Raw genomic sequence first — 25,282 nt, forward strand, 5'->3', positions numbered from 1 at the left:
GTTTCCTTCAAACCTTTTCAGAAAAATGCATTCTCATATTACTTCTTCTTAGGTTCTTTGGGCAGAGAGAGAAACTGAATCTCTTTGGAAGAGATTCATGGATTTTTAAAACTTTTCTAAAATGGCACAGTTAAAAATTCAGACCTGTTCATTTTCAGTAGGATAGATAGCTTAAGTGGAGCCTGGTACCTTCAAAGTCACATTACAAGGAAATTGGAAATGGAAATTATCTTTAGGTTACCAAGGATTTAATGTCTTAGAGTATGATTAGGCTTTGAATATGACCTGAAAATTATATGCTTTTTAAATGAAGTAATCCTTTTGCCTTCTTTCAGTATAAATAACTTACAACCATATGTATCCAGCAATTTCACTGTGAATAGGGTTTATGTAATAAAACGTTAGACAATTTTGGCTCAAAGAAGTATACATCTGTGTTTGTCTTCTTTTAGGAATTTGATCCTGAAGAATTTTACTACCTATTAGAAGCAGCAGAAGGCCATGCCAAAGAAGGACAGGGTATTAAAACTGACATTCCCAGGTACATCATTAGCCAGCTTGGCCTCAATAAAGATCCTCTGGAAGGTGAGTAGTACCTGGTTGGGTTGACCTTTTACCTGCTTATTCATCATGGCCTCATTGAAGAACTTAGTGGCAAATCTTTCCTTTTTCTTCTTGTTTTGACCACTATCTGGTGAAAAGGCCAAATCTGGGGGCCAATTGTGACCCAAAGAAAAGAGCTCTAAATCGAGTTTTGTGTTTACCTAGAGTGGGGAGGAGACCTTGAAATCCTGAAGGCTTCTCAGCCTGAAACTTATTTCCAGGAAGGTTTAGATTTCCATCTTCTTGGGGTGTTGTTTCTCCTGGGAAGCGCTACTTGATTCTTCTCAGGGGTGCACATTTTTTACATGTTGGTAAAGAAGTTAACTACATTTAACTTAAAAGTGACATCTCAATGTAACTGAGGAGTAAGGTAACTGATCACTGGTGATTAAGTCAGGTGCAGTCTTTGTAAATCTATTTTTACTTACTTATCTCAGAAAAGTATGAAAAATAGTAATATATATATATATATATATATATATTATAATATATATATACTGGGGAGCCAGTTGGAGAGAGAAGGCTTTCTAGAACTTAAGCAAGGATTTCTGCTTGATTAAAAAAAAAAAAGAAGTCTACTGCTATTAAATGCAGAGAAAGGGAAGCACCCTGTTAGTGGGTTGTTTTTTGTTTTTTCCCAAATCTGATATTGGCAAACCACCCCTGTCACCACCTTTTCCTGTTCATTATTGTTTGGGATTGTCATTTAAAACACTTAGGTTATATACTGCCTGAAAAGACTCAAAAACAATCATGGACTCCTTTATTCAAAATCGTCTTCCTGGTTCATTAAATTGAAGTTGCAAACAGTGTTTATCTTGCTAAATTGTTTGTGATGATGCTAACTGTTGGCACAGATATGTTCCCATCTACAGCCAGGGAACCTGCTGCTCTCTGCCTGCTCTCCTATTTCCCCCGCTTTGTCTGCTCTATGGCCATCAAGTCTTTGCTTCCAGTGAAATGATGCATGCATTACGGGGAGATAATGCCAGATAAATTTATACTGTACTGAAAGCAATACCACAACAGATTCATCACTTATCGGAGACTGGTGGCTGCTTTTCTGAAAAGTTCCCTGGGGAGAGATTTTTCCCCATGGCTTTTAAATTACCATCTTTACCTTTTTGAATCATGAGTCTTCAGAAATGGTTTAAATCAATGAAATAAAAAGGGCAGATGTTTAATGGTATTTAGATGAGTTTTAAAAATCTCTTCAGGCATTACAAAATGATGCCTTAGCTTCCTGCTTCAAAAGCTGACTCTTGGTTCCATTCCATTACTACCCACTGCTTACAAATAATATGTATTTCCCAGATAATAGTTATTTAGCAGCAACTCTATTTAAAACAGAACCATCTTTTAATTTGTTTTTTTATGAAAATAATTGGAGTGGGGGAGGCTGTCAAAGTGTATTATAGTGACTCTTCACGCTGGTAGAGTTAAGGTTGTGTCAGCCCTTGAATTGTAGACCGAGTGAGCTCTTCACAGTTTTCTTACCTGGCAGGAAATATTGCTGTAGACTGAACCTTTGGTAGGGGAATAACCTGAGGCCCATTTATATACCTTTATAGTCTTAAAAAATGTTTAACACTGATTTTTGACAAGTTTCATGTTTTAGTTATACAAATTTATCACTAAGAGCTGTGTTTTTAACTTTTTGATTTTCTGGATTCAGATCCAAGGATAATTTTTAATCTGTTTGCCATAATCACTTAAAACATGATTATTCCAAACTCTGATCTATGTATGTTTGCCTTCTTGTCATCATGGACACTGGCAGACCTAAAACTTGCCTTTTGAGGGTTCAGAGTCAGGGTTTGGCATGGGACTGCCCAGAGTGTCAGCACTGTAGGTGGGCCACCCTGATCAGACTGATGAGCTTCCTGTGCCTCAGTGCGTTCCCTAAAAACTGAGTAATGGCACCTCTTCATATCGTCGTTTTAGGTTTATATGAGTCACCTCTGTACCCAAGATGTATAATAATGCTTAATAAGTGTTAGTTACTGTTGCAGTTTGGGGGCTTCCCTGGTGACTCAGGTGGTAAAGAATCTGCCTGCAGTGCAGGAGACCCGGGTTTGATCCCTGGGTTGGGAAGATCCCCTGGAGAAGGGGATGGCTACCCACTCCAGTATTCTTGCCTGGAGAATTCCACAAACAGGAGCCTGGCAGTGTACAGTCCATAGGATTGCAGAGTCAGATATGACACACAAATACTTTGAGCCCCTCCAACTGAATACATTATAATTTACCTCCTAGTCCATGACTTCACAGTGCTAGCCACAGAGGATGTTGACTCATTCAAATGACACAAAGAAAGCACACAGTTTTTACTGAGCTCATTTTTAATTCCTGGATTTCCTCTGTAAGTAACCTGGTATAGTGTCAATCTCCAGTTATTTTAATTTCTGTAGTTAATTTTTCTCTAAAGGCAACACTCTAGTGTTGCTTTGCTTCATATCTTTTATGTGTAATCTCTCCCAAGAAAGGATGATTATATTTATAAGAACATGAATCCATGAAATTCTGAGCACATAGGAAGTAATATTAGATACACACAAAAATATGTAACTAAAAACTGTAACTCTTTATTATACTTGTTTGATTTTTTAAAATTAGAAAATTCAAATTATTTGTGATCCTGCCACTTAGAGATAACCCCCTATCAAAGTTTTGGAGAAAATTCTTTCACGTTCTTTTTTTATTTTTTTTGAGGGTTATTGTTTTTTGTTTTTTGTTTTTTTTTGAGGGCACGTTCTTTTTTTAAATTAAACATGTTTTGTTTTTTTCTCTTAAGTATAGAAATCAAAACAAACCATAAAATGAGTTCAGTTTTCTCATTTACTTATATAGACTCAAGGATGCATTCCAGTATTGGTTGAGCAATTAAATGCTTTGTCTCATAACGAGACCAGTAGGGTAGAATTTAGACTGGTGTCAAGCATGTGGCATCCAGCCCAGAACTGACTCCTTTACATGGTATAATTAATAGTAATAAATAACAATCAACATTCAATAAGCACTTAATTTTTGTTAGTTAATATGCTAAGAGCTTTATATGCATATCCCTTGTCATACTCATAAAAAACTGAGATAAACAGCATAGTTTCCATCCTACAGAGAAAGAGCCCAAGGTTAAGAACTCACTAGTTAAGTGCTCTTAGTGGGGGTAGCTCAAGTCATCTCAACTCCGAATTCTTCTTAACAGTTACTGTTGCTTCCTTTCTGACAAATTGCGAATTCTCATGGACTAGGAAATGCTTGCTGTCTCTGCATGTGATGGGGTAGAGCAAAGGGTGGCTCATCAACCTGAGACTCAAGCTCTGAGCTATAGGCAGTGCCTCTCTGATGCCTGTCAGAGCCTAGGAAACTTGCCTCTCCTGAGTATCTGTTTACAGGCATAGTCGTTGAACCCTCCAAACCCTTTCCACGCTGTGGTGATTGTGTCAACCAGTGGGTCCTGCTAGCGTGCGCAGACGCCCACCTCCGAGTAGGACTATGTCTAACTATTCATAGGGAATGCGGTTCTCGGGAAAAGGGCATGTAATGAACAGTTTCAAAATATCAGTTGTTGGTTCTTGCCATTTTGGATTTAAGATTTCCCCATGTGTACCTTGGAGTATAGAGTAAATTTTTCTTTTTTTTTTAATATTGAAGAAAATAGTTTTTCTTTAGTTTTATTAATAGCATAGTACTGCTGTCCAATTGCAATAGTCCTATTTCTCTTAAATTTTGCTTTTTTTTTTTCAATTTAGAAATGGCTCAGCTGGGAAACTATGATAGTGGGACAGCAGAAACACCAGAAACAGATGAATCAGTGAGTGTAAGTATCTTTCTTGATGAAGTAGGATGTTGGTTTTTCTGTTTATGAGCATCTGGAGATTTTGGCTGTGTTAATTACTTTATTTGTTCAACACATATTTATTGTGCTTCTGTAGGCAAGGCACTAGGTGTATAACTTTAGCCCCTCTCTTCAAAGAGAAACAAATTGATATAAGGAAATCATGCACAAAAATCAAAATGAGAAACTTGAAGGAGATTGATGAAGAAAAAGGGCCACGTGTTCCTGGAACATAACATAAAGAGACTTAGCTTCATCTTGCCAGTCCAGAAAGATCTCCTAAGGAAGGGGTGCTTGACATGTGAGGGGTTACTAGGATGAGAAGGGGCAGAGGGAACTTTCCAGGCCAAGGAAACATCAGGAGACACGTGGTAGGAGAGCGCTTCTGAGGGCCTTAGAGTGACGGTGGCCGTGTAGCCTTCAGCTTCATGTTAAAACCCTCCAGCTCTGGTTAAAACTGCACACAGACGTCCTTGCTGTTCATCTGTGTCAAATCGTTTCTTTCGAAGAACAGTGGGAAGCTGTGGTGCTGTGGAGGAAAGGCGTGTGTGTCGTGGGGTGGGGTGGGGAGGAGTAGATAAGGCGATGACCCTAATAGAGTTACAGCGGGAAGAAAGTCACACTGATCGCAGCGCAGGAAGAAGATGGGTGAGGGGAGCGGGCCGGGGGGACCCTGGGGAAGCCATCTGAAAGGCTGCAGCGCAGGTGAGAGGGCCTCGTGCTGACGCCATCCTTCCTGTTTGTGATCAGAGGAAGAGGAACCAGGACGGGCCACCCCCAAGCGTCAGGGGTGGTGAGCAGAGAGGGGCGGCTGTATAGCCTGGGGGATGAAACGCCCAGACTCCGGAGCCAGATTGCCAGATTTCCAGCCTGGCTTCACTTCACAGTAGCTGTGGGAATCTCTCTATACCTCAGTTTCCTCATCTATAAAATATGTATGAAATATTAACGGAGGTAGTCTGTGTGAAATGGTTAGGACAGCCTCACGTAGTAAATGCTAAATAAAGGCAACTTTTTAATTAGTTTCATTATAACTGCCAGAATTTTGAAGGCGCTAAAGCTGAAGTTCCTTTGAGACATCCAAGGAGAGCCATCAGGCAGACAGTTGTGTATAAGGTGCGGGACCTTCCAGCCCCCAGAGGGAGAGTTTCTGGTGGACGGTCTAGGTGGCTTAGGAGGCATTCACGGGAGCAGGTGAGGAAGAATTAATGAGACAGAGACTGGTTCAGGGTCTTTGCAGCCCGAGCTCTGGAGAACAGTCAGAGTGGGGTGGCTGAACAAGTAAGTGGTCCCAGCCTTGGATTATGTTTCCTGAGGTAGAGTGCTCACAGGGGATGAGTAGACCCAGGTCCTGTGGCCAGAGGCCAGGGAGAAGTAGAGAAGGGAGCTGTTTGAGTTGAGGAGGTCAAGTAGACCCGGACCCGGTTGTTTGGTGAGCTCTCTGTGTAGATACTGAAGTCACCCAGGAAGGTGTGAAGGTCAGTCTAAGTCTTCCAAGGATGGTGGGCAGCAGGTCAGTGGGCGCCATCTCTGAGCCAGGGAGGATTCCTCAGAGTCATGGAGGTTCTTCCAAAATTATGAGGAGGGGATTCTGGTCTATGCAGAGGAAGCAAAATGACTGTTAACTACCTCTCAGTGCTAAGATACACAGAGTGTGAGACAATTTTGTAGAAAAACAAAACACTGTTTATTCTGTGAGCTGAACTTTTAAAAGGGCTGTCTTTTTGAAAATTGGTATCTAAACCATGGTAAGACTTACAATGAACAGAAGTAAAGAAAGACAGGCCTGCTCTGCTTGGCCATCCCATTCATTGCCAGCTACCTTCTCCAGACGGGAAAGGTTGCCATAGGAGTGAAATAGAGACGCTCTGGGTCGGGCAGACAAGTCACATGGTCCACTAGCCTGCATAGAGCCACTCTAGCCCATTCTATTCTAATTGACTAAAAGCAGAATTAAGCTTTGGCATTTTGGACTTAAAACTTTAAGATAACTTTAAAGACTTAAAAAACTTTAGAAGACTAGGATGAGGTTCACCCAAATACTTTACAGAGGTAAATTAAAATCAGAAATTTTCAAAACCTTGCTGCCTCTATCTCACGGAAATGAGGTTCAGTTCAGTGAATCTGAGCCACTGTGGTGAGGAATAGTTTATCAGCGCTGCTTTGGAAAATTGATCTTTAAAGTTGTCCCCCAGCTTCCTTTGGCTGTAATACTGCACTTTAACATTTTAAACAAGAGAGCATGTAATTCAGATATTAATTATTTTGCTGCTAAAATAATTTTCTTAAATTCTGTGCTGTTTTTTTTTTTTTTTTTTAACATCCGTGTTTCGTCTCCAAGAGCTCTAATGCTTCCCTGAAACTTCGAAGGAAACCTCGGGAAAGTGATTTTGAAACGATTAAATTGATCAGCAATGGAGCCTATGGGTGAGTAATTCAAGAAAACTCTATTGTTTTCTTGAAATATATTCTTCACATTGATCTTAATGCCAAATAGATATTGTTGGGGACTTTAGTTTTCAGATCACTGCTCCTTCATTTAATGGGTAGAAGCTGAAGCCCAAATCATTTTTCATTGAATACCTCAACAGAAAGTATTTCAAGTGACATGGGTAGGAGTTATTGTAGAGGGTTGGAGAGAAAGACTTTAGAAAACAAAAATTTCTAAAATAAGGGAACATTTTTGCATATGCCTGTTTATATGTAGATATATAGATACATATATACATCTGGCTGTATATTTATGTATATATATATTTGAATATATATAAATTCCATTTATAGCATTTCTTCTTGAGGATTAGCCAGTATTTCCTGCCTGACCAGCAGTCAGCCTTGGAAGAGAAGAACTTAAATAAGAAGGCTGATTGAAAATATAAAGTAATACAATTCTTTGTCTTTCTGTTACGCCAGAATTTTTTTTTTCAATTGGCCTCTATGCTGTAGTCTGATTATATTAGTGGTGCCCCTTCCTTGACTCAGTTTTATAGACACAGAGTTTCTTTCTCATGGCTTAAGGTCAATACTGACAAGATCCTTCTTGAGTTACTAATAATTTGGAAGGATAATTCATACACAAACTGTGTCCTGATCCACTTTAGACAGCCCAGAACTCTAGTTTAATTAAGTATTAATCGCAATTCCATCTGTAGGTGGAGGGCAATAAACCATCCCGTAGACATTTATTGCCATTTATCACACACATGAGCAGATGAGATAGAAACGATTTTTGTTATGCCACAAGGGATGTTTCTTCTTACGATTTTTTTCACCTCTAATATTTTCCACACCATTAACTTAGTGAAGAACTTAAACATTTGTGAGTTCTTTCTATGCCTCACTGATTTGTTTTCAGGATTATGTCAAATGGCATATTTCCTGATGTGGCTTATAAATGCTTTCTGATGTTTTTTTTTTGCAATGTTTTATTTTTTTCAAGGACCTCACTGAAACTCTCCTGCCTAAGAAGATCATTTTAGCATGTGGTTGTTTGTGGGTTTTATTTATATATTGTTGGCTTTTAGTCCTTTTTCGTTCTGGGGATTCTCTGAGGAGTTCTTCTTTGATTAGAAAGAAGACTGAACTTTGATTTAAGGGATCTGTGGGTATGAGCACTGCTTGATTTTATTGGAAGTGAAATTCTGGCACAGGATTGTCGGTGAAGCACCACTTTTATAAAATTTGAGCAAATATCTTAGCTGTATATGGAGTTCTAATTGGTTGAGTAAACTCATTTGTAGTGCAATTAAACCACTGTATAGTAGATGAGGTATATCACACTTTGGGGAATGGTTGGGAATATACAAGAAGTTAAACAAGCTATGAATCCGTAAACACCCAGGACGCAGGCCAAGTCATTAATGGGCTTACAAGCTGCCTGCGGGAGCCTGTGCTGATCAGCCAAAACTTTTTTTTTCTTTTTTACACTTCAAGTTAATCTCTCACTGTGTTTCTGACAGATTTCCTCTAAGATTTAATTATTTTGAACTTAAAGTTTGAATCGAGTCACACCCATGGGCCCACCTGATCAAGATGCTATGGCGGGGTTCTGTGAACTGGCTGAACAGGTGGATCCCTTGTGGGCCATGAATTGAAGCCATTCAAGGATCTCTTGGGCATCCCTGTAGCTGAATCCCCTACTCACATCAGTGACCTGTTCTTTGACTTTTCAAAAACTGGTTATGCTGGAAACTAACCCTTTTCTTAGAAAGAGCTGTAACAGGTCAGGATTTTCTCAGCATCCCTGCTTAGTGACAGTTCATGGCGTGAAGGGGCTTCCCTGGTGGCTCAGATGGTAAAGAATCTGCCTGCAATGCAGGAGACCCCGGGTTCTATCCCTAGGTCAGGAAGATCCCCTGTAGAAGAGAGTGGCTACCCATTCCAGTATTTCTGCCTGGAGAATCCGATGGACAGAGGAGCCTGGCGGGCTATGGCCCATGGGGTCGGAAAGAGTCAGACAAGACTGAGTGACTAACACTTTCACTTTTGCATGGCATGAAGCCGTTTTACCAACTTGATAAGCACTGAATTTCCTTCTCTGGTTAGTAGGTTTCAGATCCCTGCCTGGAAGCTGAAACTTCCTTCAAGCCAAACTTAGCACTTTGTAGGAAGTGAACTCCTACTGTGTGCCAGGCGCTGGACTAGTCTCTTTATATATGTCATCTCCTCACAAGACCCTTTGAGGTGCTGATGTGGGGAAAGAGGCTTCCAGGCCTGGTCACACATACGCTGACTGTAAGCAGAGTTCTTGTCTCCCTTTATATTTTGTTTATAACTTTTAGTCATCTCAATTGGGGTATAGAAATCCTTCTTCCATTGAGTACCTCCACCTAGATTTTGTTTTTATTTATTTATTTTTTAATATTTTTGGCCATGAGGCTTGTGAGAGCCTGGTTCCTTGACCAGGAATCAAACCCGGGCCCTTGGCAGTAAGAGCATGGAGTCCTAATCACTGGACGGCCGGGAACTTCCCTCCACCTAGATTTTTAGATAACAATTTTGAATGTTTTCAAAGTGAAAGAATAAAACTAATCTAAAATTTTTTAAAGTAAGTAAACCGGATCTGAGAGGCACAGCTCTTCTCCACTTCACATTCCTTTCTAACTGCCCTTTCTTTTTTTCACCCTCAAAGGACAGAGTCATTTACCTGAGAGACCAGGTGTGCAAGCTGACAGATGCCCCCTCTTGATAGCCTTTCCTCTCAGCATCTCGACAACACATGCGCTCTCCTTCCCACGTGAGGCTCTGCCCACGGGGATTCGTGTATCAGGCTCTCAGATCCATGCGTAATTGTATATGCATGAGACATTCACCCTCCCCATAGGACTGATTCATTCTGCTCTAGATCCTGCCTGCTTCCCATTCTGCTTCTCCCCGCCCCCACCTCAGTTCTGCTTGAGTGGAGTGATGCTTGGCTCAGCGGGTTGCCCCTCCCGACGCATCACCTCCCATCGTTGAGTCTTCCTGTTTCACAGAGGGGTCAATATAGGAAAAGAGACACAGAAGCCTTTTCAAAGAAAGCAACCCTTGGGGACAGAAAGCAGAGAAATGGGAGCCAAATCAGTTCAACCTAGTTTTATAACTAGACTTGGGCGGTTTGCAGCTCTGCCTCGCAGTGTTAGATGTCTGTCTGTCCCACTGCTGTTTGTCTCTATTTCTCTCTTTTTCAGCCTCTCCCTCTCTCTCCCTCTCTCTCTCTCTCCTCTCTCTCTGCTGACTTGAGTAGATTTTGAACACTGACTTATAGGAAGGGAGGAAAGGAGTATGTGAGAGAACACCTATTACTAAATGAACAAATTTCAGTATTAGAAATAATATTCCCAAAGCAGTACCAAAATGTTAAAACAGAACATAAACAAAACAAACCCAGCTGCAGGGGATTCTAATTAAGTCTAAGTTGACTTTTGCAACTTGAACAAGATATGTTTGTCCTGAGGAAATGGTATCTCAAGCTACCTATAGGATTAATTTCAACTGAAATGAATTTCAGTTAATTCCTAAGGATTACCTGATTGTTTTAAATAAAATAGCAAGGGGAAGCAGAAAGTCAAATCAAATTTTATGAACCGAAAATCTGAGGATAAAGATTGAAGGCCTTTATTAACACTGTACCTAGTGTAAGTGCTGGTCAAATTGAGCCTGGGGCTTCTTTCTCTTTTGTTCTTTCATGAAGTCATGTGCAATCCTATTCTTTTTTCCTTCACTTCCTGTTGTCCTCACACATATTGAATTTTTTTGCAGTTATTTATGTAAGAAATGGTGGTGCGTGGTTGAAAAATCAAAGTGGCACCCTAGGGAATTCCCTGGCAGTCCAGTGGTTAGAGGTCTGTGCTTCCACAACAGGGGGGTATGAGTTCAGTCCCTGGTCAGGGAACTAAGATCCCACATGCCTTGTGGCATGGCCAAAAAAGAAAAGAAAGATATAACAGGGGGGGAAATGGCAACCTACTGATAGTCTAAAAGTGAAATTCTCAATATCATATGTCTGGAAATCCTAGCACTAAACCTACTTAATATTAAACACTGAAAGAAGAGATAGTAACTGAACTGTGCTCCAGTTGACTCTCAAGAATAGGCAGGTGCTTATATAAGGATACTGACTTTTTAACATTTTCAGTTCTGAGACTTATTTTAAAAAGCAGATTTTGTATTTCAGAAATCCCTCTTCATGACAATATCTGCCAATGCTTGTCTCATATCTAAGCTGAGGCCAAGTTCTTTTCTGTGCTCCCTTTGAGTATGTCTGTTCTACTGTCAGCTTCTGATTAGGAGAAGCTCAAGTGTTTTTGAATCTTTTGTTCTGCTCTATCGAATTAGTAATTGGAAAAAGGAGGGAAATCGTCAAAGTGTTTGATTCAGAAAGAATGAGTTAAGCTGGTTAATGAAAAAGTTAGTCAAAGCAGGAAATCGCCAAAAAATGATATGTACTTTAAACATTTTAATTTAACTTAAATATATGTAAATTGACCAGCCTTTTGATGTAAGATCTTTATAAGACAGCTAATATAAACCATAGTTACATAGTCATCCTTTGGTATTACTTCCCTTGGATACTAAAATCCACAAATGCTCAAGTCTGTTACATAAAATGGCATCCTCTCGTATAGTTTAAATCATCTGTAGACTGCTTATAATACCTAATACAGTGTAGTGACAGTCGCTCAGTTGTGTCTTTTTGCAACCGTATGCAACAGTCCATGGAATTCTCCAGGCCAGAATGTTGGCGTGGGTAGCCATTCCCTTCTCCAGGGGATCTTCCCAACCCAGGGATCCCAACCCAAGTCTCCCCCATTGCAGGCAGATTCTTTACCAGCTGAGCTACCAGGGAAGCCCGATACAAGGTAAATGCTTTGTAAGTAGTTGTCAGTGTGGCAAATTCAAGTCTTGCTTTATCTAGTTCCTGGGATTTTTTTTCATGTTTTCAGTCCTCAGCCGGTTGAATTGAATCTAAGGATATACAGAAGACAGGGACACATAGGGCTGACTATACTATGTTGTTTGTTTCCCATTTTTAGCTTCTTTATAGGTGAAGCAAAAATTGAAATCAATCTGTGTCTAGATTTTTATTATTTTCTTAACATTTAGAATCTTTTCACTTTACTGAATCGATAGGAATTTTAATTAGTAACTCACATTTATCAGTACTTTCCCAAGTATTCTATTCACTTTTCTTATAAACAAGGATGTTTTCTCTTTTAACACTCACTTTTCATCAGTTTAAATATTTGTTTAAATTAGTCAGTTATGGTATCAATCCTAGTGAGGAGCACAGGTGTAGAAATAAACCCAGCTGGTGGAAGCCCAAGTGCCTGGGCATCCTGAAGAGGACAGCAAGCCCACATGGAAAGTGGTGGGCACCCAGCTGGCCAGCCCCCACGCCAGCTTATTGTAAAGTGGACGTAGGAACACCAGGTTATTCCTCCAGTTGGCTGTGTGGAGTGTGGTTCAGACAGCTTGTGTGATTTTGTGAGTCAAGGGAAAATGTGGATATAATGAGAAGACAAAGATAAAGAGGTACACATTTGATAGAAAGATGAATTCCTAGTCGAGCACTTAAGAGAAAGATGTGAACATTGATTAAACTGAGATTGAATATACTTAAGATTTACATCAGTGGATCACTCTGACATTTTGGTTCAGCAGGCATATAGGGTGTCCTAGTCCCCTTTGTGTTCATTTTTTCAGAGACAGTGAAAATCACTAGTGGGAAATGAATCTCAGATAACCCTTTGTTTAGGAAGCACCCTACTGGGTAGAGTTTACTGTGACTGGTAGCTCTTTATGTAAATTATTCCTTAGTCTATCATTGCGTTTGTTTCAGAACAGCCTCATATAACCTATTACACACTTCTGATGATGATTGCTCTTTAGATAAATTATTAAGTATTTGCATATTGCCTCACCTGAGTTCAGACCTGTTCTCCCTCAATAATGAGATAAGTGACGAGTAACTTAGGAGAAAAGGAGCCTGTCCAAGACATTTTCCTTGTTGCTCATCATTTCCAGGCGGGTTTTGGAAGATCTTCCTCCTGATTACTTCTTTTCTGTACAGCATTTGAAGCTCCAAGGAGTCCATTGTCTTTTCCCAGACAGAACTTGTTCTGTAGAGTATTTGGGTGAGGCTTCTGGCAGAAATTCCACGCAACCTGCTCATTTTAGGATAAAGTTGCTGGGCACCTCGCCTGTGGGTCAGATGCACCAGAAATGTCGTATACTCTGGACCCCTTTTCAGTTGAGAAATGCATTTCCTGTTGAAACAGGCATAGGTGTAACTCATGCCGAGGTCTGTAGTGAAGAAATATGCTTCTCTTTGTAGCAGGGTGGGCAGCCCCCCATGACCTTCATATTTATCTAGACATACTTCATATTTATCTAGAAAGTTTATGTGTGCATGCTAAGTTACTTCAGTCGTGTCCAATTCTCTGCAACCCTATGGACTATAGTCCGCCAGGCTCCTCTATCCATGGGATTCTCCAGGCAAGAATACTGGAGTGGGTTGCCATGCCCTCCTCCAAGGGATCTTCCCAGCTCAGAGATAGAACCAGCATCTCTTCTGTCTCCTGCATTGGCAGGCGGGTTCTTTACCACTAGCGCCACCTGAGAAGCCCTTTGAAAGTTAATGGGAAGTAAATTATTCTCAAGTTGGAAGTCAGCTGCTTTAAGAAACTATAATCTATGGTCTCTTTTTGTAGATCTCATGTGTATCATATAGAAAATTATTGCTTTAGTCAGTTGTGAAAAAATGCCTAATAGATATCTAATGCTAGAAAGGCTTTAGCTCAGAATATGTTTGTACTTTTTTCATTGTTTTCCTGTTCTAACTTATATATTGGATTTTGTTCTCTTTATGAAAAAACTGAAAACAACAGCCAGCTATTGGAAAATAGCTCACTCTGGAGACTGTCCATATCCTTCAGCAGTTGAAATGAATTTGATGTCTTATGTGTGACCTGTAACCTTTATTGAAAGGATAAAAAAAAAAAATCAACCTTGCCAAAGGACTTTGACCTGAAATTGAATGTTGATAGTAGCCAGCATAGTTTGTTTATGTGGGCTGAATCCCAGCTGTCATGTGAACTTTAAAAAAAAAAAAAAAGTGGGTGATCACATCCACCTCCCTGGCTTACTGTACCCAGAAACATCCCCTCTTCCTTTGAACCCCAACTCCTCGTGCTCCTTTCCAGGGCAGTCTATTTCGTTCGGCATAAGGAATCCCGGCAGAGGTTTGCCATGAAGAAGATTAATAAACAGAACCTCATCCTCCGGAACCAGATCCAGCAGGCCTTTGTGGAACGGGATATCCTGACTTTTGCAGAAAACCCTTTTGTGGTCAGCATGTATTGCTCCTTTGAGACCAGGCGCCATTTGTGCATGGTCATGGAATACGTGGAAGGTGAGTCAGACTCTGACGCAGAGGACATGGCCCTGATACCCAAGGCCGCTGTCTGTGTGTGACTGACCCGTGCTTCACGGTGGTTGCATCCGCAGAGGAACCGAGGCTGGGCAATGAGATGGCAGTAATCCCAGTCATTATCTTCTGATAATTGCCTGTAAAGCGCCAGCTCTCTTATAACAAAGGGAAAATTAGTGCTGCTTGAAAAAAAAGGTTGTTTTCCTTTTTAAATAACCTTTCATCCTGAGTACCTCCTCTCAATTGGTCATTAAAGTTAGAATATAGGTGATGGGATTTTTCCTACTTATTTTTATCCTGTATCATAAAATCATTCATTACAGTGGATCCCCTTAAGGAATGCTTTAAAAATACGTCCTTTTCAGTCTACGGTATTAAATTAAAAGTGAGTTAGAAGGAAGACACATTCAAGAAAATCTAGCTTCTAATAAAAAGTACAAATCAACTTATTTACAAAAGCAAAATATACTCACAGACATAGAAAACAAATTTCTGGCTTTCAAAGGGGAAAGGGGAGGGGGAATAAATTAGGACTATGGGGTTAGCAGATATACACCACTATATTTAAAATAGATAACAAGGATTTAGTGTATAGCACATGGAACTGTATTCGGTATCTTTTAATAACCTATCAATGGAAAGAATCAGAAGCTGTATACCTGAAACTAACATTGTAAATCAACTACAGTTTAATTTTAAAAAGCTTGGTTTTTTTTTTGAAAGTTCATGGTCTGTCTTTTAAATGCTCCAAGTAATGTTATTTCCATCAATTTTACATGAAATGTTTGAGTGTTTCAGTAGCCATGCCTTATTAACATAAATAAAACTATAAAATGAATAGGTAAGCAAAACAGTTTTTTCAAAGCATCTGCTTTAAGCCCTTGTAATTATTTGAACAGAATCCCAAAACTTTACAATTTGAAGGAACATTAAATAGCATTTTCATTTTGCAGGTGAAGGAACTGAAACCCACGTTTCACTAGATATTTAGTGGTAGATACAAGACAAAAACATAACTTGCATGATTTCCACCCAATGTTCTTTTCACCACACCAATACTTTATTAACTTTTGCTGTGGTTATTTTAACAACAATCATTAATATTTTCCACATGTTTAATATGTGTTGACAGCATCCTAAATTGTTTAGATAGATTACTTCATTTAATCCTCACAATAAAAGGGATGACGTTATTCATATCCTGACATAACAAAGGGACCAAGACCAGTTTACCTAAGATGACCCCACCTGTAAGAATCAAAGCTGGAATTTGAACTCAGGCAGCCTGATTCCAGAATCCATGTTTCAAAATGGTTTATTATATATTTTTTAATTAATTTATTTATTTTAATTGGAGGCTAATTACTTTACAATATGGTAGTGGTTTTTGCCATACATTGACATGAATCAGCCATGGGTTTTATTATATTTTAAATGGTCACACTGTTCCTAAAACACGTCATTAGTTCTTCAACTTTTTGTTTCACTTCAGGTCAAATCTGCTCCCTCATGAGCAATGCTTCTTAAATAGACGTCTGTATTTTCTTCACAGCACATCTTAAGTAGAAACATGATTACCTACCAGTCTCCACTTATGAGCATGATGGACTTTGTGGTTAGAGGCCATTCTGTTCTGAAATTCTGCAGTCTAAACTGGTGGTCTTTAATCCCAGCTGGTACAGGACTTGCTAAGTCTTTTTGTTCTGTTTTATAGGAGGTGACTGTGCTACCTTAATGAAGAACATGGGTCCTCTCCCTGTTGACATGGCCAGGATGTACTTTGCTGAGACGGTCCTGGCCTTGGAATATCTACATAATTATGGAATTGTACATAGGGATTTGAAACCAGACAAGTATGTTACTGATGCAATATGTCTATTTTTCATATAATACAAATTTTTGTCTTTAAAAAATGCTTTCTTTTAATGCTGCCTTGCACATTTAAAAATTCTCCCATAATGTTCCCCAAAGTTATTTTTAGCAGCATTTATAATTTTTGTATCATCTTTTTAAAGGTTATGATGTTTATAATGATAGCTTATAAGAAACAAACAAAAGAGTATAAAACCAGGGTTAATTTATTTTTTTTAAGTTTTTATTATGTAAATAATAGGTACATAGAATGCCTTCAGTTGTTTTCTGGGTAGTTTCTGCATTTAGAATCATATTTAGATAATTCTTTTCTCCTCCAAGATGATATTCTTGTAGAATCCATTCTATTTTATTCATAATTTATTATTTAATTTTTAATCTATATGGAGCTCATTTTGGTGTCTGATTTGAGATACAGATACACTGTTTTCCCACCAAAGTCTAGGTACCATTTATTAAATGTTTCATGCTTTCTCCACTAATTTGAGATGCCTCTAGAAGTATTTTTTCAGTGTGCTGAAAACTTTATGATAAAATTAACTCATGCTCATTCCAGAAGATTTGGGAAGTACAAAAAAAAATTTTTTTCACAAAATTACCAAACACAACTATAGAATTTCAACATATATCCTTCTGATAGCTTTATTTTTTAGATTCCTCCTTTAATTTTTTAAATTATTAAAATTTCCTATGCCACTTAAAATGAAAACAAATTTAAACTCTAAATTCATAAAGCTTTCAAATGTGCATTCTTTGCATGTATAAGAGATGTAGGTCTTGTCTTTAGTGAATAGAAACTTAAGTTTGAGTCAGAAGTTAAAATCTGAAACAACACTACGTTTTTCTTCCAAGTTCTTTATCTTACTTGAATCACAGATTGGTAGCTTATCTTAGTTGTTGATGTGTAACACAGGATTATCAGTAGCCCTTTCTCAGTTATTTTTTTATTCTGAAAATGCAAAGATGTCAGAGTTCCATACTTGAATTTTTCTGAGTTGCAAGTTGTAAGTGATCCTGTATGTAGATGCTCCAGGGAAGACAAGCGGGTCCCGATCTCTAGCGCTCCGTTGTGGATTACACTCAGCTGCCAGATACATATTAATATATTTAACATCTTTCTGTGACTTCATCTCTTTGCAGGCTGGATTTTATAATAAGATTGATACCTATATACTACATAGTCTTAAAAACTGTCAGTGGAAGGGAAAAAGGTAAAAACAAAAAAAATGAGCTTCAAAGGAGTATTGTCATTTATGTCCTTCTGCTTCACAGTTTGTTGGTCACCTCCATGGGGCACATAAAGCTGACAGATTTTGGATTATCCAAGGTGGGACTCATGAGCATGACTACCAATCTTTATGAGGGTCATATTGAGAAGGATGCCCGAGAGTTCCTGGACAAGCAGGTAATGTTGCATGTTGCTCAGTTCTAGTAAGTGTTAGTCTCGTGGTCGGGTCTCTTTGCGACCCCGTGGACCGGAGCCCACCAGGCTTCTCTGTCCATGGGATTCTCCAGGCAGGAATACTGGAGTGGGTTATCATTTCTGATACAAAGTACAGCATTGCCAATGAGATTCAGAACCAAAACTTGCCTAGGCTGCCTTCATATTAGCGCTGGGGCTTTAGATGTCTTGATAAGCCTTACATTTAATAAAGTGCAAATTGCTCCCATTTTTCTCCCAGGACCTCTTTGAACTATAGGTCCCTCCACATCCCTCCCCCAGCATTATGGTCTATTAGTAAGATGAATGATCTAATTGCTCACAAGTGAGAGTGTGAGAGAGACAAATGGAAAACTGTTTTTGTAAGGAATTTTGGAGTCTCAGTAGAGTCCTCATGAAACTCATGATGCGTCGTACAATCACGGGTGCTAAACTCCAAGCCATGGACCATTTCTCTTTAAGCACGCCTCATTACCATGTGCCCACAATCTGTTCATTGTACAGTTACTTAAGGTGAACATGTCTCAACCATCAGGCTTTTATGAAGTAACCAGGATGTGAATGTATTTCAGTCATATAAATACTAAAACTCTCTGAGAGTGACAGATGAAAAAAATACAGTATTATTTTAAATTTCAGGGATTACAAATGTTTTTGCAAAGTAAATAAAGGTACTCAAATTTGAAATTAGATATTACACACAGTTTTCTGTTAAAGCAGCATTTTAAGCTTTGCTTTTTTTTTGGTATTTAAGTAATTCATTGCCTTTGGTATGATAGACAATGATTTAGATCTCTGGTCTTAAGTTCTTTGTCCATGTGGTTGAGCAGGTGCATTCTAGGCAAAATAATTGATATTGAGCCATCTTGCACATTTTAATTTGTGTCTAATATTACAATTATTCTAATATTGCAATTATCTTTTAGGTCTGTGGCACACCTGAATACATTGCACCAGAAGTGATTCTGAGGCAGGGCTACGGGAAGCCAGTGGACTGGTGGGCCATGGGGATTATCCTCTATGAATTTCTGGTTGGATGCGTGCCGTTCTTTGGGGACACTCCAGAAGAGCTATTTGGACAAGTCATCAGTGGTAAATATTGTCAGGAGTTATCTCTAGGCTACCGTTGGGAAGCAGCTTTTTAATGTAATTCTGGGGAGTATTACTGTTTTTATTACTAAAATGTTAACCTTTATCAAATGGTTTAGCCAACAAATTAAAAGAACTCACTCATCAAAGCATGAAACTGACTTTCACAATCTCGATGGAGCCATTTGTGTTGGAAATTGATCTGAAGGTTTGTTAACGTGGAATTTAGAAATGTACTAGCGATGTAACTGATTTTTATGGTGTGCTTTATCTGCAAAAGAAATTGGTGTGGGATTTGCAAATGATTTCACTGCTGTCCAGTCTTCCTTTCCATAATAGGAGAGTTGCACCAGGGAAGAAAAGGTTAATGTGGGTAACATTTGCATAAATGGGGAAAATGGCTATTGGCACAGTGAAGAAATTAGCAAAAATGTAATAAACCCTAAAACAAATGTCTACCAAATAATAAATAATGAGAATGGGGAGGAAGCAAATTTAATCCACAGATTGTTAATGATTTCATTGGTAGTTGTTATGGTGTAATGTTATTTCTTAACAGCTGTTCATCTTTCATTTAAATTCAATAACCTTTAGATCTTAACCTGCAAGCTGACCCTAACTATTGTTATGTGGCTTGTGGCAAAACTAAATGATAATTAAATAGGCCTGTTACTACCTTACCTGCTGTTTTTATAAATTTTCCTGAAGCAGAGATCAGAAAGGCCTCTCTTACTCAAAGTTTGTTAGTCATCACTCACATCTTCACCCACCTCTGGTCCCTTCTGGACTATACTTAGAAGGCCTAACGGTGGAAATAGGGGGATAATTCCTTTTGGTATAAGGAACCTTTTAATCACAGCATTATTTTCTGTCACTGACTTTGAAAGCCAGGCATCTTTGTAAACTTAAACAAAGTAGATTTGCGAGTTGCCTGCAGTGTATAACCCTTTTATACAATATCTGAGCTCTTTATGGATTTATAACTAGACTGTCTGCTGATATACCAAGGCCTGAGCGGCAAGAGGAATCAACTGTTTAATTAACACAAGCAGCCAATGCTGGCTTTGCTTCCTCAGTGCCTTGCGGCTCAGCTGCATATTCATGTTTTATTTTCCAAATCAGATTTAAACTGCAGCGGAGGAAGCTAGAGGCAGGCACACACAGAAATAACTCATGTTTTTATTGCATTTCCATACACACAAGCATGCACACCTATCTTCAGGCCAACTCCTTGAGAATGTGGAACCTATTTTAATATTTATGGCAGATTTTAAATACTTCCATTACTATGATTTCTTTGGGTTCTTTTCTTCTTCTTCTTTAGTCTTAGCATTTTAACCTTTCCTTTGTCTCTGGAAATAGTTATTTTCACAAAATTATTTTTTACTCCTCAAAGCAAAAGAACTCTAGAGCTGTGGCCAGATTCTCAGTTAAGTATGATAGTAGAAGAGAAAATCTGACTCCCCATGATCTCTGGGTGGGTGATTGCCTTAAACACAGGAGTTTAGAGTTACCACTATATTGAACCCTCTTAATATCAAGAGAACTAATTTGCAGTGTCAGTTCTACCAAAGAAAAATGAATCAAAAAGGTAAATGAGAGATACTCATTTGAAATTGTTCTTATGCTGGCTTGTTGAAAGCAGTACTATACATATCTTGTGCAAGAGTGCTTCTCAGACTTGACTGATCCTAGGAATCAACTGAAGGAATCAGCTGTGGATTCCGATTAAGCTGGGAATGGAACTTGAAGTTCTGCATTTCTGACTCCTGGATGCTATCCATACTGTTGGGATGTGGACCACCATTTGAGCAATGCAATCTATCACCTATTTTTCTTCCTTCTAGATGAGATCAACTGGCCTGAAAAGGATGAGGCACCACCTCCTGATGCCCAGGATCTGATTACCTTGCTCCTCAGGCAGAACCCCCTGGAGAGACTGGGAACAGGTTAGAGCACATGTGTTTTAATTTTCCTAATATGCAGGAAATAATGTCAGTGTGAAGCACTCAGGTTTGTATTTTTGTTTTGTTTTTTGCATGGGAAACATCTGTTGTTTGACTCAGAATATGACTATAATACAGTAAACAATATTTAAATTTTTTTTCTGATTCAGAGCAGTATGTACACTATGAGGGTTGGTGACTGTTGTTTTGTTGTTGTTCTTTTTTGGAAAGCAGAAATTTTTCTTACTTTGTTTCAGTCAATAAAATTTCTCTGGAAGAAAACTTCAAGGGCAAAGGGCACATGTAACTCTTCTGTTTTGAAAAGCATGAATCTTAAGAATTTGAAACAGAAGATTAGGAATATGGAGAGGTTTTTTTTCCCTAAAAGGATTTGATCCAGCAGTTGCTATCTACAAGTTTTGAAACAGATTATCAGTGCTTGAACTAATTACTAGAAACAAGTGCCTTGGGTTGAACCATACTATTCTATCACGGTGATCAGTACCGTGGCCCAAGAAAGAGGATTAAAAAACATTAACTTTCAAGATAAAGGAGATAGTAGATTTATTTCTTGCTGATTATTTTTTGTGACTGTTCTACCACTTTTTTGTTTCTCCAAACTCCTTTTCCTTTTCTTCCTTATATTCTTAATAGACAGACTTAGAGATGGCAGTACAGTCCTAGCCAACTCCAGTATGTGAATTTACCGAGATGAGACTAAATATTAAATACACACAATGTGCATGCATGCACACACACATACAGCACACATCGCACATACACACTGTATTGATCAAAAAATTTTCATCCATGACAATTGTTGCCTTGCTGGGTTGTTTATTCTGAGCTGTTTCATCCTACCCCATTTTAGAAAGATAAGAAAATGCTGATGAGATCATTCTCTCACCCAGTTTTTTTCTAGACAGAAATCATTTGCAAAAACTCCAAATAAACAATATCTTATATTGTTCTCCACTTTTGCTCAGAGCTTCCTCAGTTGGAGAGCTCTTTTTCTTGCTTAAGTATGGAATGCTGTGCTACCCAGAGTTTCTGATGATGCATTAAAACCCTTGGATCCGATCTTTATTTTGTAATAAAGTTTTCCTGAATCACAGCAGTGCTGGTCACTTGCATATTATCTATGGCTGTCTTCATGCTGCTTGGCCGAGTTGAGTAGTCATGACCAACTCATGGCCCAGAAGGCCCAAAACATTTACTGTCTGGCGCTTGGCAGAAAAACCTTGAAGACCCTGCCCTAGAGAATCCAAGAAGCTTTCATGGTTTTTTTTTTTGGGGGGGTCACACTATGAGGCTTGTGGGATCTCAGTTTCCCCACCAGGGATTGAACCCAGGTCAATGCCAGTGAAAGCCAGTGTCCTAACCACTGTACCACCAGGGAATTCCCAAGAGGTTTTAAAATCAGAACTCAGTTAGGAAAACTAATTGGAGTTGAGTTTTGTACTAGAGTGCCTGCCTGCACACTAAGTCACTTCAGTCGTGTCTGACTTTGTGACCATATGGGCTGTAGCCTGCCAGGCTCCCCTGTCCATGGGATTCTCCAGGCAAGAAGACTGGAGTGGGTTGCCATGCCTTTCTCCAGCGGACCTTCCCGACCCAGGAATCAAACTGTGTCTCTTCCATCTCCTGCACTGGCAGGCCGATTCTTTACCACCGGTGCCACCTGGGAAGCCTTTATGCTAGAGTGCCATGTGCTCTTTGCTTTCTTCCATGGATAGGTGGGCCTTTCACTAGGAAAGGTGATATAACGGAAGCTAAAGGCATAAACTCAGGAGTCAGGTTGCCTGGGTTTAAATCCGAACTCTGATCATGAGCAGGTTGTTTCCCTTTCTGTGCCTCATCTGTAAAATGGAGCTGATAGAAGGTCTACATCCCAGGATTACTGTGAGGATAGAAGATCGCCAACCTGTCTATTGGGACCAGATGTGACCCTGTTGCTGGTGTTGTCAGTTTTTATTTTTCTGCATGTATAATCCCATGCTTTCCCCTTTGGCAGATGAGATTTAGGAATGGTGATGGTGCTCCCACCTTTGAGCTGGTTGAACTCTTTGAACAGAATTCTTTATCTTTCTTGCCACCCTATTTGGATTTCATTTTGTCTGAAGTGACTAGCAAACTGGTTATTTCCCTCTGTCTGTGATCTACAGTCGGATTTGCTTTATGGTTCAAGAGATAAGCATAGCTGTCCAAGAATGGGAGTAAGGGCTCTGTGTGGTGCAGAAATTTGAGAGGTGGTTTTACTCACTGGAGTCAAATATGAGAAGCAGAGGCATTTTAAGAGTGTCCTGCAACAATACAAATACCTGCTTGTATAGTCTAATCAACTGTCCAGGGAAGTATTGTTCTAAGGTAGAGCTAAAAATGTATTGGAATCATATCAACACTTCTGCTAAAGAGTTCTCTTCAGTGTTCGCACATCACTTTGGAGAGTTTTCCTATTTACTCTGCCCATTTCCCTCTCCTAGGAACGTGTGGGCTCTTGATTGGCCTGTACTTAGCAAGACAGGGCTATGGATGGTGGTCAGAACATCCACGTCTGTACATTATACGCTGCAAGTTTTCTTTGCACATTTTCTCCTTGACTGCTGGTTTCAGTCTTTTCAGGGTTTGACAGTTTGAGAAACAAGTCTTCTAGCAGAAGCTTGCAAAAGACTAAAAGACCCTGCCCAAGCTCTTAGCATTGTCAAGGAGAGCTTGCCAAACAGGCAGGTCCAATGTGATAAGTCCCAGTAGGGCCCAGAGAGCAAGTCTGAGAATCCCGCAAGTCTGCCATGCTACTCCCAATGACAGTGTTTTGGATTTGATGCATGTTAAGAGGGCAAAATAATGCACGAAAATGTGCGAATGCACGTTTGCCCGAGAGACTAGAGAGGTTGAGAAAAGAAGTGTGAAGAGCATAATGGATGTTTAAGAAAATTCTGTGAAAGGAGAGAAAAGCTCAAGGGAGAACACTAGTGCCAAACCCTAACTTGCAATTTGGGACCTTGTCGTACTTGAACTTGACTTTTGAACTTGCAGAAGATTGAGTGCAGCTGGGCTCATTGGCCTTGAGACCTGCTCAGATATGACTGACTCCCACCCATGAGCCAGCTGGGAGGTTGTCAGTCATTTCTTCATTGCCCGGAGTCTCAGTGTCCTAATCTGTGGAAATAAGCATGTTACACACCTCACAGGATTATTGCAGGACTGAGTGCAGGCACGTTGGAGGAGGTATGTGGTTACACTGATCTGGTGTATAACAGGAGTGCAAGAAACGGCCCCTTTCCCTTCCTTTACCTTTCTGGTGAATTCTTACGGTGAGAGTGACATTTGTGTGAGTTCCTGTGTCTGATGATTTGTATTTGGCTCATAAAGCCACCATCTATATTATTCCAAGAGGTTCTTGTTCAGTCACCCAGTCAACGTCTGTCTCTCTGTGATCCCATGGACTGCAGTACGCCAGGCCTCCCTGTTCCTCACCATCTCCTGGAGTGTGCCCAAGTTCATGTTCATTGCATCAGTGATGCCATCCAGCCATCTCATCCTCTGATGCCCTCTTTTCCTTCTGCCCTCAATCTTTCCCAGCATCAGGGACTTTTCCAATGAATCATCTTTTCGCATCAGATAACCAAAATACTGGAGCTTCAGTGTCAGTCCTTCCAGTGAATATTCAGGGATGATCTCCCTTAAGATTGACTGGTTTGATCTCCTTGCTGTCCAAGGGACTTTCAGGAGTCTTCTCCAACACCATGGTTCAAAGACATCAATTCTTTGGCACTCTGCCGCCTTTATGGTCCAGCTCTCACAACTGTACGTGACCACTGAGAAGACCACAGCCTTGACTACACGGACCTTCGTCAGCAGAGTAACATCTCTGCTTTCCAACACACTCTCTAGGTTTGAGGTTGTGCCGTGTGCTTCGTGGTTCAGTTTTGTTGAACTCTGCGACCCCATGGACTGTAGCTTGCCAGACTCCTCTGTCCATGGGGATTTTTCCAAGCAAGAATATTGGAGTGCGTTGCCATGTCCTCTTCCAGGGGATCTTCCCAGCCCAGGGATTGAACTCAGGTCTCCCACATTGCAGGCGGGTTCTTTGTCTGAGCCACCAGGGAAGCCCAAGAATACTGGAGTAGGTAGTCCATCCCCTCTCTAGGGATGACTTCCCGACTTCCCGACTCAGAAATTGAACTGGGGTCTCCTGCATTGCAGGTGGATTCTTTACCAGCTGAGCTACCCGGGAAGCCCCAGGATTGAGGTTGTTAGCCCAGGGTTAATTTTTCTCTGGTATGTCCTTTTGATTCTTTTGCTCCCCGCCTCTCCAAAAGTGCATGAAAAACAGGGCTCAGTGATAAGCAGCTGCTCTCAGTCGGGCACAGAGGCCAATGGTGGGACCTGGGCCCTGTGTCGGCAGTGGGCTAGGCTCCCTGGGGAGGGCCCACTTGTCATTCTCTATAGAGAGCGAGTGAAGGCTCTCACCAATACGCGTGCCAAGGTGTGGGTCAGGGAGCAAACACTCTGGATAGGGTCTGCAAGTGTCTTTTGAGCCTTTGGGTCCAGAGGACTATGCTTTGCTGGCTAAAGTTGAG

The 25,282-nt window shown here is 40.0% G+C and overlaps 1 protein-coding gene across 6 annotated transcripts in view; it reads left to right on the plus strand.

The window, feature by feature from the left end:
* The window catches only part of MAST4 (microtubule associated serine/threonine kinase family member 4), a 605,067-nt gene that overhangs the window by 546,819 nt on the left and 32,966 nt on the right, over window positions 1–25,282 (plus strand). For all 6 annotated transcript variants that reach the window (XM_065905692.1, XM_065905694.1, XM_065905693.1 and 3 more), the window contains 8 exons: window positions 453–585; window positions 4,356–4,423; window positions 6,783–6,868; window positions 14,125–14,333; window positions 16,066–16,204; window positions 17,496–17,628; window positions 18,591–18,756; window positions 20,601–20,702. In XM_065905692.1, coding sequence (XP_065761764.1) covers window positions 453–585; window positions 4,356–4,423; window positions 6,783–6,868; window positions 14,125–14,333; window positions 16,066–16,204; window positions 17,496–17,628; window positions 18,591–18,756; window positions 20,601–20,702 — 1,036 coding nt within the window. The remainder of the gene's footprint in view (window positions 1–452; window positions 586–4,355; window positions 4,424–6,782; window positions 6,869–14,124; window positions 14,334–16,065; window positions 16,205–17,495; window positions 17,629–18,590; window positions 18,757–20,600; window positions 20,703–25,282) is intronic.

The sequence above is a fragment of the Muntiacus reevesi genome, chromosome 14 (assembly GCF_963930625.1).
Source record: "Muntiacus reevesi chromosome 14, mMunRee1.1, whole genome shotgun sequence".
Taxonomy (NCBI): domain Eukaryota; kingdom Metazoa; phylum Chordata; class Mammalia; order Artiodactyla; family Cervidae; genus Muntiacus; species Muntiacus reevesi.